The sequence below is a fragment of the Anoplophora glabripennis genome, unplaced genomic scaffold (genome assembly GCF_000390285.2).
Source record: "Anoplophora glabripennis isolate ALB-LARVAE unplaced genomic scaffold, Agla_2.0 scaffold90, whole genome shotgun sequence".
Taxonomy (NCBI): domain Eukaryota; kingdom Metazoa; phylum Arthropoda; class Insecta; order Coleoptera; family Cerambycidae; genus Anoplophora; species Anoplophora glabripennis.
Window position 1 is genome coordinate 714,993 of NW_019416260.1, and position 17,177 is coordinate 732,169.

General features: G+C 32.2%; 1 protein-coding gene across 3 annotated transcripts in view; it reads left to right on the forward strand.

Moving 5' to 3' along the window:
- The window catches only part of LOC108917994 (protein tweety), a 71,012-nt gene that overhangs the window by 42,331 nt on the left and 11,504 nt on the right, over positions 1 to 17,177 (forward strand). For all 3 annotated transcript variants that reach the window (XM_023457308.1, XM_023457310.1, XM_023457309.1), the window contains exons 2-3: positions 6,814 to 7,040; positions 14,658 to 15,063. In XM_023457308.1, coding sequence (XP_023313076.1) covers positions 6,909 to 7,040; positions 14,658 to 15,063 — 538 coding nt within the window. In that variant the 5' untranslated portion in view covers positions 6,814 to 6,908. The remainder of the gene's footprint in view (positions 1 to 6,813; positions 7,041 to 14,657; positions 15,064 to 17,177) is intronic.

A 17,177-nucleotide genomic window follows, 5' to 3' on the forward strand; every position in this document is an offset into this window, starting at 1 on the left:
TAAGTCTCATCTAATGTTAAAGATATATTTTGTAAAAGTCTCAGTCTGATCTTTTGTTGTCTATAAATGCATCACAAATATAAAATCACAATCTCTTTCTAATAATTTGAGAGCATTTAAATACTACTCTATAGTTTTATTATACTTTGTTGTTTTCGAATAGCAAGAATATTGTCTAGTAAAAATTGCTTCAAGTCTAGATATGGCTTACTTATATTAATGGCGTTCACTTATAAATCAGTACATGTTAGATGTAACATGATTTACCAACAACTGTAATTTAAGTTTTTCCCGTAGTAAAATCACAAGTCTCTGTTGATAAAAAAGTTTTCAAAAGCATACCTACATTGCTGAGATGCCGAGGTAGCAGCAGAATAGACGTTAAAATTCTCTGGCCTTGTATATCTTTCCAGAATTAAAATTTTAGGTAATTAAATTGTAATCGGTCTCCTAATTAATTAGGCTTTAATTCGCAAAATTTCAATACATATGACATTGATAACTCACAGGACAATAAGTATAACAACACTTATAAATAAATATTTACCTCATATAATTCATCACAAGTGGTCATTAGTATAGTTTTTAGTATTTTCGATTTAATGTAATATGATATAATCCAAAATGACAAATGTTCTCTGAGTATTAGTCTTGTCATCAGGAATTTTAGTGATAATCATTGTTTTTTATACCTTATGCTTTCATCTTTATTATACTTTCCCTTCTACAAAATATCGTATTTCGAGAAATTACCTTATAGTGTCAAAATCCGTTTTTCAAGCAATTTTTGAAAAAAATTTGTTTTAACTGAAATATTGTTGCGTCAAGTCAATTTACAATTAAAAATAATTATTTGTATCCTTAAAAACATACGTTAAACCATTTCAATCATATCAGTACTTCAGCAGAGTAATTTTGCAAATGGCCAATCATCCATTTGACTATTATTTTAATAAATCTTTTATTTAAAAATAAATAATTTAAAATTTATGCAAAGCTTTAGCTTATACTGATTTACTGTCAATATAATAAATTTGTTTGAGGACATAAATAATTAAAATATGTTGTTGGTCAAACGAACATAAAATAGAAATTTTCTACACATTATATAAAAATTATTATAATTTTTTACATTTAGGAAATAACTTTTTTAGGGGCGCCTATGAAACTCATTAAATTTTATTGCTAGGCGTTTTTATACATGTTCAACTGACTTCGGAAAGACTTGTACTTATTACCCCATATGACCTTATATCTGTAAAACCTTTCCGATTGCCCCTGTTTACCCCGATTTCAGAAGGCCCTCTCTGCTGTTTGGTTTATTTAGTAAACGAACAGATGTCGTATTTGACTTGTATATGGGCCATGTAGCGTTATTGGATGTTCGTGTGTGCTCTCAACGGGGATACCTTCATAGGCCCTAGCAAGAATACGTCAACTCCAATAAACTGTTCCATATATCCACAATTAGTCTGATGTAAACTCAAGCGAGAATACTATACTCGGCAATTTATTTGCTGGGTACAGCGTGTGATATATTCTTTTCTCAATAAGCAATTAGAACTAGTAGGAATAAAAGTACATAACTAATTGTAATAAAAATTCTTCACCTGCAACGGTAAAAATATCCGAAAATGTTTGTGTTAATAATTATAATAATCATTCATTATTTATCTTTGATTACAATTACACAATATACATTTTCACAATCAGACGCATAAATAGTGACAAATAATAGGCTTAGTGGTTCAAAATACAGGAGTCCCAGGTTCTGTTGTTCCACCAGTGCCTTGGGAAAAGTAAAAATATTTAAGGTACAATGATTTTTCGGGTTTTTACGCTGTGGTTTGTCTATCTGGTCACCACCGGTTACGTTTCACTTACTTAGCTTTAGCAGAAATCTCGCGCTTGTTCCCGGGCGAGGCTCTGTGGGGGCGGAAATGCAGTAAAAATATGTTTAACGAAAATTAGGGGAGAACTACATTATAATTACAATAATATAATAGGTAAACATATATACACGTACAGATTGTTTTTCTCTTTAATCAGAGGAGAAATATAAATAAAAAAGATGTAAATAATACAGGAAGGAATGCAGAAAGATTAAATTTAAGATGACACTTTCGACATCTACTAAACTCAGCAAAACATGAACTAGTTTACTCTTAAAATAACTTAATAAATATATCTCAAAACCAAAATGCTCTCTTTAAAAAATACGAGCCTTCAAAAACAATTTTTTCCTCCAACCATCTCATAACTATGACATTTTTTCACTGTTAGAAGTCTCTAAGGTAGACATTTTGCTTACTGAGAAAAAAAAATGGTATCTTAGCAACAAAAGTATTCACTTTTAATCCTAGGAGCTAAAGTTGACACTTTTAATCTAAGTATTAAAAGTGTTGATCAAGTTTTAATGTATAAAAGTTTATTCAACAATATTTACAATAATTTTTGTTTATCCACATTGATATTAAATACAATTATTAAAATTAAATAAACCATGGAAACTGCCACTACCCTTTTTCTTGGAGCAATTCTCAACACGTTTTCGTTAATAGTTATATTATTTTCAGATGTTGTGAAATCAGAAATGACAACCAATCCATAAAACGTTGATAGACACAATCATAAATTTCTCGAGATTTCTTTGGGAGAAGGTTCAAGGAAACCTCTTCCGCACACTCCAGTATCTCCTTACACACTTAAATCTTCATTAGATTCCACAGAGTTTTCAGCAAATTGAACCACAAACAATCACAAATGAACTCAATTAACAATATGCCGACTAATGTTTGACAAAGTATCCATGACTACATCGATATATCCTACTGGCCTACTTTGCTTTATTATCCGAATTTGGTATGAATAATTTCAAAGCGCAAATTAATAATTAAATGGGGGATTTCGGTTGGAGAAAAAATAGCATGTTTTATTAGTATTAAAAGTGTCTTCTTTGTCTCGCAATTACAAAAGTAATACTTAATCCTAATATAACAATATACCTCGCAATATACTATTCTTTATTTATTTTTTATGGAGACCGTCACTTTTTAAGATATCACAAGGGAACTTTTTCTTCACATAGTATTTTGTTTCTGTCTATATTTTTTTTTGTAGAAATTTTAAGAAATCGCAGATGAAGATTTTGAAACCACATTTTATTTAGTCTAAAAAAAACAAACACTCTAACTTTTCATCGATACTTGCATTAACTAAAATCGGGTATGACTTAGCTAGTACAATTATAACATGGCGTTGCAGTCAATTTTTTTCCGAAAATATAAATATTTTCAAATCTTGCTCACACTAACCTGGACATAATCTATAATCCTCCTGCTTACTGATTGTATTATATTTTTTTAAATAGGACCGTTGTTGTCTCTTCACCAAAGTTCAACATCCGATAAAACTTCGATAACACCACCGACAATCGTTTGCGGGTCCGTCCTACATCCTGTGAAGGAATTTTTCTGGTAGCGCTTGAAGAACTGACAATATACTGTGTGTGACGATCTGCGTTGTATGAATAATATACCGCGTGTCTTACTAATTAGGAGCACGTGCCAGGATTCTAGCATTTATCCAATCTTTTTCTAACTTCCCTTGTAGCTTTAAACAACGTTTCTCTTGAAAGATTCTCACAAACATGTTGAATCTTTTACTTTAAATGCTCCAAATTTCTTGTGGTTGTTTTATATACTTGATTTTTTAATGTTCTCCATAGAAAATAGTCTAGGGGCGTTAAGTCTGGAGACTTTGAAGCCCATTCTACAGGCCCATTAACTCCAATCCACTTAGTTCCGAAAATATTTTTTAAATAGTCTCTAATTCTTTTAGCTTTATGTGGAGGAGCACCATCGTGTTGCAACCACATATTCGTCCTGAGCTGCAGCGGCACATTATCAAGCAGTGCTGCAAGCTCCTCTTGCAAAAACTGTAAATAGTTATTAGCGTTCAATACATTTTCATAAAAGTATGGGCCAATTAATGCCACACCAAACATTTATTCCATAATGGCCCTGATTTTGAATATAGTGTGGATTTTCAGTGGCCAGTAATGTTCGTTTCTTTTCGTTAGCACGCAAAATATATTCGAATATGGCAAATATTTTTGGGTTAACAGCTCGACACTCTGGATATCTCTCATGATATAAATTAGCAGCTCTTCTGGCATTTTTTTGACATTCACCATAAATTAAAATCATGTAAACTTTTTCATTGTTTGTAAACATTTTTTGATTGTTAGCAACCACTTACTAGTTTGTTTATCATGCAAGAAATAGCGTTTGACAGAAACTAATATGTAGACAGACTTAGACAGCAGTTTCAGCCATTGTTTTCACAGCAATGTTGATTAAATCATGACTAATTCCAATACAATAGGATACATTTTTGTATAATGTTTGTTATTGTAACTTTTTAAGGAGAAGAGATAGAAAAAATTTTTGCACAAAAAATGTTCATAAAAAAAGATAATTTTAGTTATCATAGAAAATGGGTATGTTCGTGGAAAAAAAATTGATGACTTCATTTTTTTTACTTTCCAAACGGACCTTAGTGAGTACCGATTTACGCCATCTAAACAGATTTTTACTGTCGTTTTTCGTTTGTCTGTCCGAGACGCAAACTTTGGGGTCCTGTACATACTTTATTTAAATTTTTGTCTCGTTTTCGGAATCCTCAACATGCGGTGAAACAGTCTCATAGTTCTTTCTATTAATTACATTTAAAAAACAAATTAAATGGGATGGGTGCGGTACAATGCTGTCACGGCATTTCCCATTTACAAAGAGGTCTATACACGACAAAAACGAAATTAAATTAAATTAAATTAATTCCCTACGTGTTTTATTCGCATGCTAGATTTGTTGTTTTTGTATTTGGAGTGTCAAGTAAACAAAAAATTGAGCACTGAGGAATATTTTCGGATACTTGCGAACCCAATTCTTTATGGACGTTATAAAATCAAATTCTGCTCAAATGTTATGATAATGGGTATTATAAATAAACTTAAAAAGGTTTTATTGGCGTAAAGTTATTAATAAATGTGTGTTAATGGCGCTGTTATAGATCATTTTACTGTCCATATGATTTATTATGTTAACACGTGTTTATTAGATAAAATAACATGTTTATTACTAGAGCTCGGGACTCGGTCGGATGGTCATAGCCGTCGCGTCGGCCTTTCGCTACAGCGCACCGTACGAAACCGGTAATAACGGCAGTTATTGGCTTCGCGTTTACTTCATGTATACGTGTTTTATAATATTCTAATAGTGTCGAACTCGCTAAGGGGTAAAAAACGACCTTTCGTTGATAAAGTACCCAAAATGTATTTATTTTTATCTATACCTACTTGTTTATTTATTTGTTTACGACGAACACGCCTATGATTAGCCGATGAAAACCCCGCGCTTTACTTATTAGAAAATATTACTACTAGATATTACCTATTCAAAAAAAATATTTGTATTTGTTGTTAAATAAAACCAAAAATAAAATAAATGGGAGTTGGTTTTACTATATGAGTCAAAGCTTCACATATTTCGGGAATAGTTTTTGGAATATTTCAGATAATTGGATTTTAAAATAATCTGTAGCTCAGTCTTAAAAATAACTAGTTTTTTAATTATTGAAATGTTCTTGTATAGCTGTATACACATTTTTTTTGTTATTTTTTTGACAAATTAACAGCACAAATAAGATCATATACGGGGTGTCCCGTACACAGAGTAACAGGTGATTTGTGACGTCATGATAATGTGACAAACTTACCTTAGGTCAAAAGTTGATAGTAACCGAGTCACAGAATGTCAGAATCAAAATTTTATTTTCAATTTTTTCAAATAACCTTCGAAATAATTGAATTTAAACGAAATTTGGTATCCCGGGGTTTTTTGACATGAATAATTCGAATTTTCTAATAACTTTGCCATACATTCTATAGGGCGCCACTTACGCCACCTCTCAGAACTTTTATAGTTCATAAATTTCTATCACTTACATAAAAAAGGTATACTTTCTTGACGTCCTAGGACCGTTCCCGAGATATTTGCCCTTCGTAAAATTCGGATCAAGATGGGATTCTGCTTAAATTCAAACTGTGCAGAGTCCACCATTGGACATTTGGTTGAATTTACGACGAAATATTCTATATTCTGCTGATGAAGTGGCGGAATAATAAGAAAATAAAAATATTTTAATACCTGTTTTTATCTTTCTTGCCTACTGTAGTGACCGTAGTATAGTTCGGCTAAACTATTTCAATGTCAAAGGTCATTCACACTGAAAATAGTATCACAACTGTTTTTAAAATGTTGAAATGATTTTAAAAAAATATTTCATCAGATTATGAAGTATTTTTATTAATTTTGTATTATTCAAGTTTTTTGAACTTGAATTAATTTAATAAATTATGAATGTAAATAATTTTAATAATTTAATCACTGTTGAATATTTTTTTAATAGCCGGCGGTTCATCCACAGTGTTATGAAAAAAAACATGGTGACTTTAAAATAACACGTCTCTAAGTCGTACAAAAGCAATCTGTTTTAACTAAATTATTTTCCAAATTAGTTTGAGGCTAATTCTAGGTGGCCCAAAAATCGAATTATATCATTAGAAGGCCAATTTGAGACCAAATATTCTAGGAAACGAATTATTAGAAATAACTTGTTCCAGGACGGACTGGACTGATCCTGGCCCCCTCCCAACTACGGCACTGCACCGTCTAGCGTTTGTTATACCACACGACTACTAGATTTAAAGATCCGGACGTTTCGTGGTCTGACGACCGTCTCTTGTTTCAGCAATTTTTGGCGGATCATCGTGAAGGCTATCTCATCGCCGTTGAAGATGGTGTGACTTGACGCTCGGGTCGATAGCCCCGGGAGACTCCGCTGGTATGGGCGTCTCCTCCGAGGATGCGTACAGCTACCCGTTCCTGGCGTGGCTGCTGCATTCGCTGCCCCACCTCAACGTCACCTTCCACCAGGTGAACAACTCCTTCGAGCCGCACAATCCCGTCTATTTGGAGGTGAGTGGATGCTTCCTTTCGGGTACTACGGTGTGCGCTGTCTTTAATGACCGATGGAAGATATTTTTTTATTTTATTTTAATTTAAAATAAGTCTACGACGTACTTGATTAAATAAGTCGAAAATAACTCCAATTCTATTAGTGTAACAAAAATAATTATTTGTAGTAATTTTTTTATGGAAATACACGTTTAAATATAAATACACAATGTAATTACGAAAAACCCAAAGCAGAAAATCATTAATGTAGGAATTTTTAATTTTTTTATAGTTAGGAACCGCTTAAAAACGTTAAAGATGCAGTGGACGGCTGCTGAAAATTAAAATGATCATTAATAATGTGTCATATCGTCTTTTAAGGTATAATTTCTATGCCCACATAAAGAACTTTCAACGAACGGAATTTGCGAATTAAAAAATTAAAATAAGGGTTGCCGACCTAGTCGAAAGGGATTGCACGTTTCTGCAAAATATATGTATTTTATATAATCAACTGATAGATGCAAATTGGCGTTTTTTTTAACTTCCATTAAAACTAAATTTTCTTTGTGACATATTTGAATTTGAATCTGATATGTACTAATTTTCTATTTTTCGAAGTTTATAGTGCTGTCACTTTATTAAAAAAGAACATTTTGAGAAAAATAAAAAATATATCGTCAATATACAGTTTTAAAAAACACTCTGTATAACATCAAAATTTGTAGATTGAAAGCAAAAGTTCACACCCCAAAAATAATCAAAATCGAATAATACGTATTCGAGTTATTTACAAAATTCAAAAAAAATTCATGAACTTTGAGGCTATCTAGCGGACGATCGAAGCGATTTTGGATATAGGTGAATTAGCCTAAATCTGCCTATTTTGAGTCCAAGAATCTGTGGTCTTCCGTTGTACACGTTATTCTGGGACACCCTGTATATGGTTGATTACAAAAAACAATATTTTGCAAATATACAGGCTCTTACAAATTCGCTTCTCACTACAGGCATCTCGGAAAAGAGAAAGAGATACGAAATAGGGGGGCAAAGTTGCGTAATCAGGGGACCAACATTATGCCTCTAAAAAATCAAGGCTAACAAGATTAGTTTTCGAAATGTTTGAAAAAAACCGGAATTTTGGAAATCCGTTTTTGTTTAATTTCAGCCTTGTTTGAGGTGATATTGAAAAAAGAAGTTTGCCCTCTATCGAATGGCATCAATTTCTATATGTAACGTTTCGTGTCTCCACAACCATCATCAACTTAAAATTTTTAAATACGACCCTGGAAATTTTATTACATTTTTTGCAAGCCTATTGTCTCGGCCCGAACCAGATTCAGACGTTTTGTCTCGAAAAATTCACCTTCAATGTATTCGATAGAGGCAATGAAAAAGTGTTCTTCTTTTTTCAATATCACCTCATTGATTATATCCAAAAAACAGGGTTAAAAGGAACTATGACGTTCAAGCAATTTTATTGCATATATCGTTCAAAGGGTCATTTTAGATGAAAAAACCGTGGAATGCTACTAAATTAGAGGGTGGAAATTGGAGATACGGTTGAAAATGCACCCCTTTCAGTTTTTTAATTGTAGCTCAAAAATGAAGCAAAATTTCGCTATAGTTCATAGGAAAAATTATTTAGAGAATTGAATTTCGCAATGGCTGATTTAAAAAATTTAATAGGAAAATTTTATGTAAGAAAATCGTTAATAAACAATTTGAAAAAAAGCAAAAAATTCGATATTTTGATTTTTTTAAATTTTTTGCCTCCAGTTTTTTTGAGTAAGATGGGTATAGGCATTGCTTCATAAAAAAAGTAGGTAAAATTTCCGTCAAAATAAGAGGTTGTAAAGTAGTTTTGGATGAAAATTGACTGATATATGGCTGCTCAAACTTACAATTAACGAATTTTTCGATTTTCGTCACATTTACCCTTACACCTACGTTTTGATTCTTTTTTTTTTTGCAAAAAAGGAAGGAAATAAGACGTTCAAGGATTTTCATCACATGACTTGTTCGAAGGGTCATTAAAAATGAAAAAACCGCGGAGTGCTATTAAATTAGAGGGTTGAAATTGAAGATAGGGGTGAAAATGCACTTTTGCAGTTTTTTAAATATAGCACGAAAACGAAGCAAAATTTCGGTATAGTTCATAGGAAAAATTTTGTAGAGAATTGAATTTCGCATTGAAATGGCTTATTTAAAAAATTTAAAAAAATTTTATGCAAAAAATCGTTAAGAAACAACTTAAATAAAGCAAAATATAAGATTTTTTGATTTTTTTTTTTACTTATTTGACTATATTCTGAAAATTTGTATTTATTATTAACAAATAAAACTTGAAATAAATTTGTATTAAGTAAAGAACCAATTTGTTGTAAAAGTAAAGAATTATAATTATGTTAAAAACGACGAAAATCTAAATATTTAAGTTTGACCGGTTATATCTACTAAAAAAAGATTATAGTCAAAAAAATAAAAAATATATACATAAAATCTTATTTTTTACTTTTTTAAAATTGTTTATTAACGATTTTTTTGCATAAAATTTTCCTTTTAAATTTTTTAAATAAGCCATTTCGATGGGAAATTCAATTCTCTATGAACTATAGCGAAATTTTGCTTCGTTTTCGAACTACAATTACTGAACGGGGTGCATTTTCACCCCTATCTCCAATTTCCACCCTCTAATTTAATAGCAGTCCGCGGGTTTTTCATCTAAAATGGCCATTCGAAAGATTTATGTAATAAAATATCTTGAACGTCATAATTCCTTTTAAAATTCTATATTCAATAGCCTATCAGTGAGAAGCGAACTCTTCGAGATTTCAGGGTAGACAACCCCTAATTTCATGTTTGATATCGTAATTTTCTTGCAAATTTTTTTCATTATGAAAAATCTCTGTGGACCTAGAAATAACCCCTAAATGATGGTATGTTCAATTTAATTTTCACCAGCCCGGACTGATTGCTACGCCAATGATTTTTTTTGGCTTTGATATGGTATTGTATTTAAAATTGCATTTCTAACAAAAAAATTCTATATTTTTTTTTGTGAGACGAATAGTTCCGGAACTATTTTTCGACTTATTTTAATTTTAAATTATAAAGAATGATTCAAAAGTGGCTCGTTTTTCGAGTAAAGTAGAATACCTAAATCTTTTTTGTTGCTTATCCAATTTATGTACTAAATGGACGTTCTCAACGATATATTATTAATATTAAAAACAGTTATTGAAGTTTATAAATTAATACTTCGATAAATTTGAACAATTTACTAGAAAAATCATATGCCAAAACAGAAAATTGATTATTTTTTCTCTGTAAATTAAACATCAGCGTTAAATTTCTGCGAAACGGCTATTAATAACAATTATAAAACGATTTATATAATTAGCAACGGTGCGTGAATACCATACAACTGAATATCCCTACAGATAAGACATTTTAGCATTCAAATCAAGCGGTCGGGGACGTCGACGTGCTCTCCGGTCATTTAAAGTGTCCCGTGGCGTACTCGTATCCTGAGTTCGGGGCCATGGCCACCTTGACGTGCGAGTGTGGCCAAACAAAAGGGCATCACGTAGAGCCATCCAGCAATCTGTATGCGCGGCATCTGCACAGGAAGCAAACAATTGGAGCCGCGGCTTCTTCCTGCTCCGCGAACGCGGGGGAGGAGAAGCCATCGCCTACAAGGTGGCAACAGAAAGGCGACGGTGAAAAATTTATTTCTCCTTTAGACTTAGGGCGCCACTGATTTTGGTTATAATTTTTATTAAGGTAGACACAAATTGGACTGTGTTAAATATGTTAAAATAAACTTACTAATGTTTAATTTTGTTGCGGTGTCTTTCTAGTACGTACCCTTATCAGTGAAGAGCCCAATATATTTTATTTTTACTTTATTTTAAAGGTATTAGGTTACTGGACATAAAAATTATTGTTATGTAATAAAATTACCCAGTACGGCAGCTGTAAAGTCGATTTCTTTTATGGGTTTGACTTTGAATACGTTTTTTAAATTGATAGGAACCCCAGCCCAACAGAATCATTTCACAGACTATACTATGACTACTATTTTCAAAAGTTTGTGTATTTCAGTTAAACGAATTTTAGAACTCAATGTAATCAACTAGCATTGTTTCCCAGCATTACAGTGAGTCAAGTTCGCTGGCGCACACAAAAAAAACTTTCCATTCTTGATTACAAATTGACTATTTGAGGAAAGATGATATTATAAATATGCTGTAGATTAAATTTTTGTATAAATATTTCATGTTTATACAAAATTTTTATATAATTTTACTTTGGAAAACAATCATTGAAATATCATAAAAGAAATAATGAAGGTATGACTATGAGACGCCTTCATTATAGCCATCCTTCTCTATCGCATGGATTTCTATGTCCTACTTTATAGCTCTCACGTAACGGCAGATGGACCATCGGTACTTTCCGAACCTGTATAATACAGAAACATTTTATTTAATTTTTTCGTATCCTCACAGTAGGCCCATACTATCGAATTTGAGACACCCTCTACTAGAAATTCCATAAAATTTCTATAAATATCAAGAGTTTCCTACGAATTTAAACAGTACAGACAACTTGAATGAAGAACTGTTCATTTACACTTTTTGTCCACTTCTAAGAATACCCTGGTATTAAGCAATGCCTCTACTAGTGTTCTAGGAATTTGCGAAGAGTATAATGAATGAATCCGACTTGACTGTATTGATAAAATGGATTCTTAGTAGGTACTTATAAAAGTGAAGCGTGTTTTTAGATTGATTTTTATTAATAACTTCTCTTTCATTTAAATTGTATTGTCGCGGCTTTTGTTGGAGACGAAATGGCGGGTATATTCGGTACTCGATCAATATACACGGACTTTATTTGAGTCACCCTGTATCCCAGGTATGGAAATCGTCGGCAATAAACGCGCGAGTAAGATAGTTGGCTATTAGATTTCGCGCACACAAAAAGGGTGGTTGTGTTGGGACGTGGAAACGTTCCTTAATAGCCCTCTTTGATGGAGCAATATCGGGTCTTTTATTTCGATTGAGGCTGTTGTTTTAAACCGTTGATGGGTTTATTGAATTCATGGCACAACGTGGAATAAACACCGGGGCGATGATATAATTCAGACATGGGATAAACAGCTCTGAAGAACTGTGATTAAAATAAATATTCCTATTTCACGCTTGTTTACAATTTTATAGCCGTTCGACTTTATTATTAAAATTAAACGCTTCAGTAACTTGAACCGTATAAAAAAGGACGTTGTTCACGGATGACTTGTCGACAGTTGTAGTTTATTGATTTATTTTACAAACTTGGCAACAGTTTTTTCTATGAACGGACAAATGGTGCTCACTTGTCGTCTATCGATACAAAAAAAATCCATCGTGATGTGTTGCTGTGGCTGACCCGAGTTCGGTGAAGATTAGTAAACAAAATCGAAATGCACTTGTCTCTCGTGGCAGCCGGACATTAATCTCATATCAGATAAGCCCAAGTGCGTTTAACATGCCTATGCTCCATAATTGGGTCAGATATTTCTTCGTTTGACGCAAATGTATAGGGTAGAAGAACAAAGGCCCAAAAAATTGCATTTAATAGTTACTTTTTGTCCTATGTTGAGAATGCAAAAGTCAGTTTGCAATTGCGTAGGCATCAAACAATATTTTTTCGGAGACTGCTTGGAAATATTGTTGAAATTTTCGAAAAAGAGAGTAAAATCTTCAGAATTAAATTTGTAATGTGCAGTCAATTGAAGTCGACTTGCTAAATTCGTTTGCCAAACTCTGAATACGTGAACTCCTCGTAGCCCGCCTCTACATCTGTAAAATGTTCACAGCGGAGGTCATGGTTACCGTCGTGCAGAAGGGTAACACGGAGTGGGAGTAGCGCATATTTACTATGCAGTTTGGGCTCTATTTTGTCCGACCGTAACCAAATTGTAGCTATTCACCGTTTTTTTTTCTTAATAAACGTAATTTGTTCAGATGTTGTATAAAATTTTGTTACTTACGTATTGTTTCTTGTGTTTTTTTAAAAATTGTAAACGTTTAAATTGATTGTAACACCTGCAATGCTATTGAAAAATTAATGGTGAGAGGAATACCAAACTTTAATGAAAAAATAATTGAAAAGTTATTTCCGACAAAAGAAGAAGAATGCATTTTCACTATAAAAAATAATGTTAAGTACATTTTCTCTATATTTCAATAGTACCTAAAAAAAAAATACCGAATTATATTTGATTTTTTTTAATACTTTGCTAAAAAATAATTGTGTTTTACTTTAGATAATATGCTAATGGAAATGTACCAATCAAGTGGATAGTATGAATAAAATGAGAAAAATAATTCTTGCGGGATAATGGGGAACCCCAATTTATAGTTTTTGACCAAGGAAAATATTTTAATTGAAATTGAAATACATAAATTTTCAGTAGTCATTTTATGAAGCAATTTATCCAATTAAAGTAATAAGTAGCAGCTGTATGAACGACTTTTTGTTTTTTTTGTTCTAAAACGAAAAAGTTTTTTTCATTCCGGTTAATCAGTGTCTTTTTGTCACTTAGGAAACATAATTAATGACACGGCTTGTCCTTGAAACATAGGCGTCTTAAATTACTTTCGTCCCTACAGTGATAGATCTCTTAGTACAGTCATGGAAGATTTTCACCTCCGAATTCTTTGAAACTGAACCGATCGACTTGAAATTTGACAGATACTTAGATAAAAGGTCAATGAACATTAGTGACATAGCGCCGATTGACGCTTCCACCCTGTTGGGGGTTGACACCCCTTCCCGGGGGTAGAATCTTATTTTCAAAAATAACGCTGGAAATCGATAGTGAATCAAATTTTTAGCAAAAAATATCCGAAGAATTTTTTCTAGAAATCAATAGTTTTTTCACGATAGAAAACTTGGAATTTTGAATGAAAAAAAAAACACTTTCAAAGTATTTATCGCGAATAACTCAAAAACTATGCATTTTATTTAAAAAAGTGTAATGAACAAAAATGTAGCTTATAAATAAACAAAGACAATCGTTTTTTAAAAAGTGTTGTACATCCTATACAAAGCGATATGTGGTTAGTGAAAAGGGACTTGTTTTGGGGAGAATACTCGAATAGATGTATTCAACGTCAAATAACGGAAAAAATATTAATTTTACGTGTATAAAATGCTTAAAACTTAATTTTTTCAATTTTTTTCACTTAGGGGTAGTTTTTACCCCTAAAAAACAAAAAGCGTCAATCGTCAAGGTTACTTTTGAACTTGAGCCTAAGATGAGCCTCATTCTAAATTTTCATGCAAATCCATGCAGTTTCAAAGAATTCGGAGGTTACAGCTGATTGTCAGCTTCAATGACTGTACTATTTGTGCCAGTTGTAGTCCAAAAACAAGTCCTATTGTTAAATTTACAGAAATTATTACCTGGAAAGAAAAAATATGACCGTATAGGAAATTAAATTTTAATTTGAGTTTCTTCTTTGAACTGGATCCAAAATGGCGAACTTGGTAAAAAAAAATTAGCATAGTTGCAAAAAAAACGGTTTTTCTTAACGACTTATTTCACTCATTTCTAACAATGTACTATTGTTTTTGCTGTTTCAGAGCCTCGGCATACTAGGATCCATCCCCGCTGCCTGGCTCATCCTCACCCTCCTGGTCCTGCTCATCTACCTCCTCACCAGATGCTGCGACCGGAAACCGAGAGCTTCCAGGTCCATTTCGGCCCTCAAGATCACCCTAGCCATCGTCTCCGTGCTATGCTGCGCCGCCGTGGGGTTGGGCCTCTACGGCAACGACGACCTGCACAACGGTATCATACAGACCTTAAATCAGGGGAAACAGGTGGACACTCTGGTGTCGAAGATAAGGAACCAGACCGAGGCCATTGAACGACAGTTGAGGATACAGGCAGGCGGTCAGCTCACCAACATCCAGAATATATTTGAGGCGCCGACTTCGAATATGACCTTGTTTAAGTTGGCGGACGGGTACCTCAAAAGGCTCATTGGTAAGTGTTTGGATGAAGTTTATTTGTGTGGAGATTAGTCTTCCTTTGTTCTTCATTTTTGTATCCAGTTTCCAGTCTTCGTATCGAACAACAATATGGGTCCATAAACGTAAACTTATCGACTTTCAGTCGCTACTTATCTACCACAATATTTAATCAACAAACTTTTTATTGTACTTGGAATAGCCCTCTTCTAGATTAAATAGAATTTTAAAAAATGTCTCAGAAATATCAGATGGTTACTTACATTTCAAAATTTCATAAACGACAGGATCACAGAGGTGTAAGGTGTGCTCCAAGGCTCTCAATTGGGACCTCTGTTTTTAATTCTTCTTTAATATTATTCAATTTAACAAAATTTAGCAGTAGAAACAGTGTGGATTTTTAGTCTTTAATTAAAACTATTTCTACAATTTAATATAATGTTAAAGGGAATGTTTTTTCTAATCATTTATTTTTTTTTTGTTTTCACTTATAATAGCACAAGAGATTTGTATTTTACCGGGTAAATTTGGGTTGTTTAATGAGAAATTGTTGCCTAGCAATTAGATGAGAAAAACTGTCAACTTTTAAAAATACGACACTGAACCCCAATCAACCCAAAACCCGGTAAAATACAAACCTCTTGAGAAAATTCGGCAGGACAATTTAATGAATTAGAAATTTAGAAACATATCAATGCAAACTTTTTTATGAAATACTAAAAATAAATACATTTTTATTCGAGCGTACAATTATTAAACACGCAGTTTAGGGTGGCCCAAAAAAAAAAACGAATATTTTTTTTCGTGTCTTGTGAAAATATGTTAGTTTATCATGTTTTAAGAGCCCCCTCAAGAAATCAGCTCAAAAAAATCTTTTTTAGAGGTCGTTCAAGATTTTTAAAAATTTCCAAAATCGTCAAAAATTGAATTTTTTTTTTCGTTATTATATCATTTTCTAGGTTGAAAATAATTTCGATGGCACCCGTAGCGACGTTAGTATTCCTCGTATGAATTCCAATAACTGCGTTATGGTGGCCCAATTTTATTTTTTTTTTCGTGTCTAATACATATTTAGTTTGTCATGTTTTAAGGCCCCCTCAAAAAATCAGCTCAAAAAATATTTTTTTAGAGGTCGCTCAAGATTTTAAAAAATTTCCAATATAATCTGAATTTTTTTTTCTATTTTTTTTCTCGTTATTTTATCATATTATTCTAGGTTGAAAAAAATCTCGATTCTGAAAATTTCAAATCGATATTTTAATTTCTAAGTCACTCATAATTATTCTAACTTTCAAAGTACTGTGTAACGAACTAATAATATTTTTTTTATTGAATTTGATGAACAAAAGAATAGACATAAATCACGAGACACTTAAATTTTATAAAATTAAAAAATTTTAAATTTTTAAAACTGCGGTAGTAAATTTTTCCTCGAGAAATTTTTTAAGTGTCTCGTGATTTATTTCTATTCTTTTGTTTATCAAATTCAATAAAACAAATTATTAGTTCGTTGATATTCATTTTTAGAGGTCGCTCGAAAACATTTTAGGTACACTACTTTGAAAGTTAAAATAATTATGAGCGACTTTTAGAAATTAAAATATCGATTTGAAATTTTCAAAAACGAGATTTTTTTAAACCTAGAATATGATAGAATAACGAGAAAAAAATAGAAAATAAATTCAGATTATATTGGAAATTTTTAAAAATCTTGAGCGACCTCTTAAAAAATATTTTTTGAGCTGATTTTTTGAGGGGGCTCTTAAAACATGACAAACTAAATATTAAACATGAAAAAAAAAAAAAAATTGGGCCACCATAACGCAGTTATTGAAATTCATACGAGGAATACTAATGTCGCTATGGGTGCCACAGCTCATCGTTTCTGTAATAGATGTTGAACTTTGTTTTTTTTTCCAAACGAATCGATTGAATAATGCTCGAATGATGCTCTTTGTCAACTTGTAAGTATGGTTTTATTGATGATGAATTGCTGTGTTCTGTTATTTTTATTAGAGTCTTCTATTCCGCTTTTACTTAATTCGCTGACTGTTCCCGCTCGATTTGAGTGATTTGAAATTTTGACACGTTTGACATCTATACCAATGCGTTGTGCTGAGCATTTAGTCA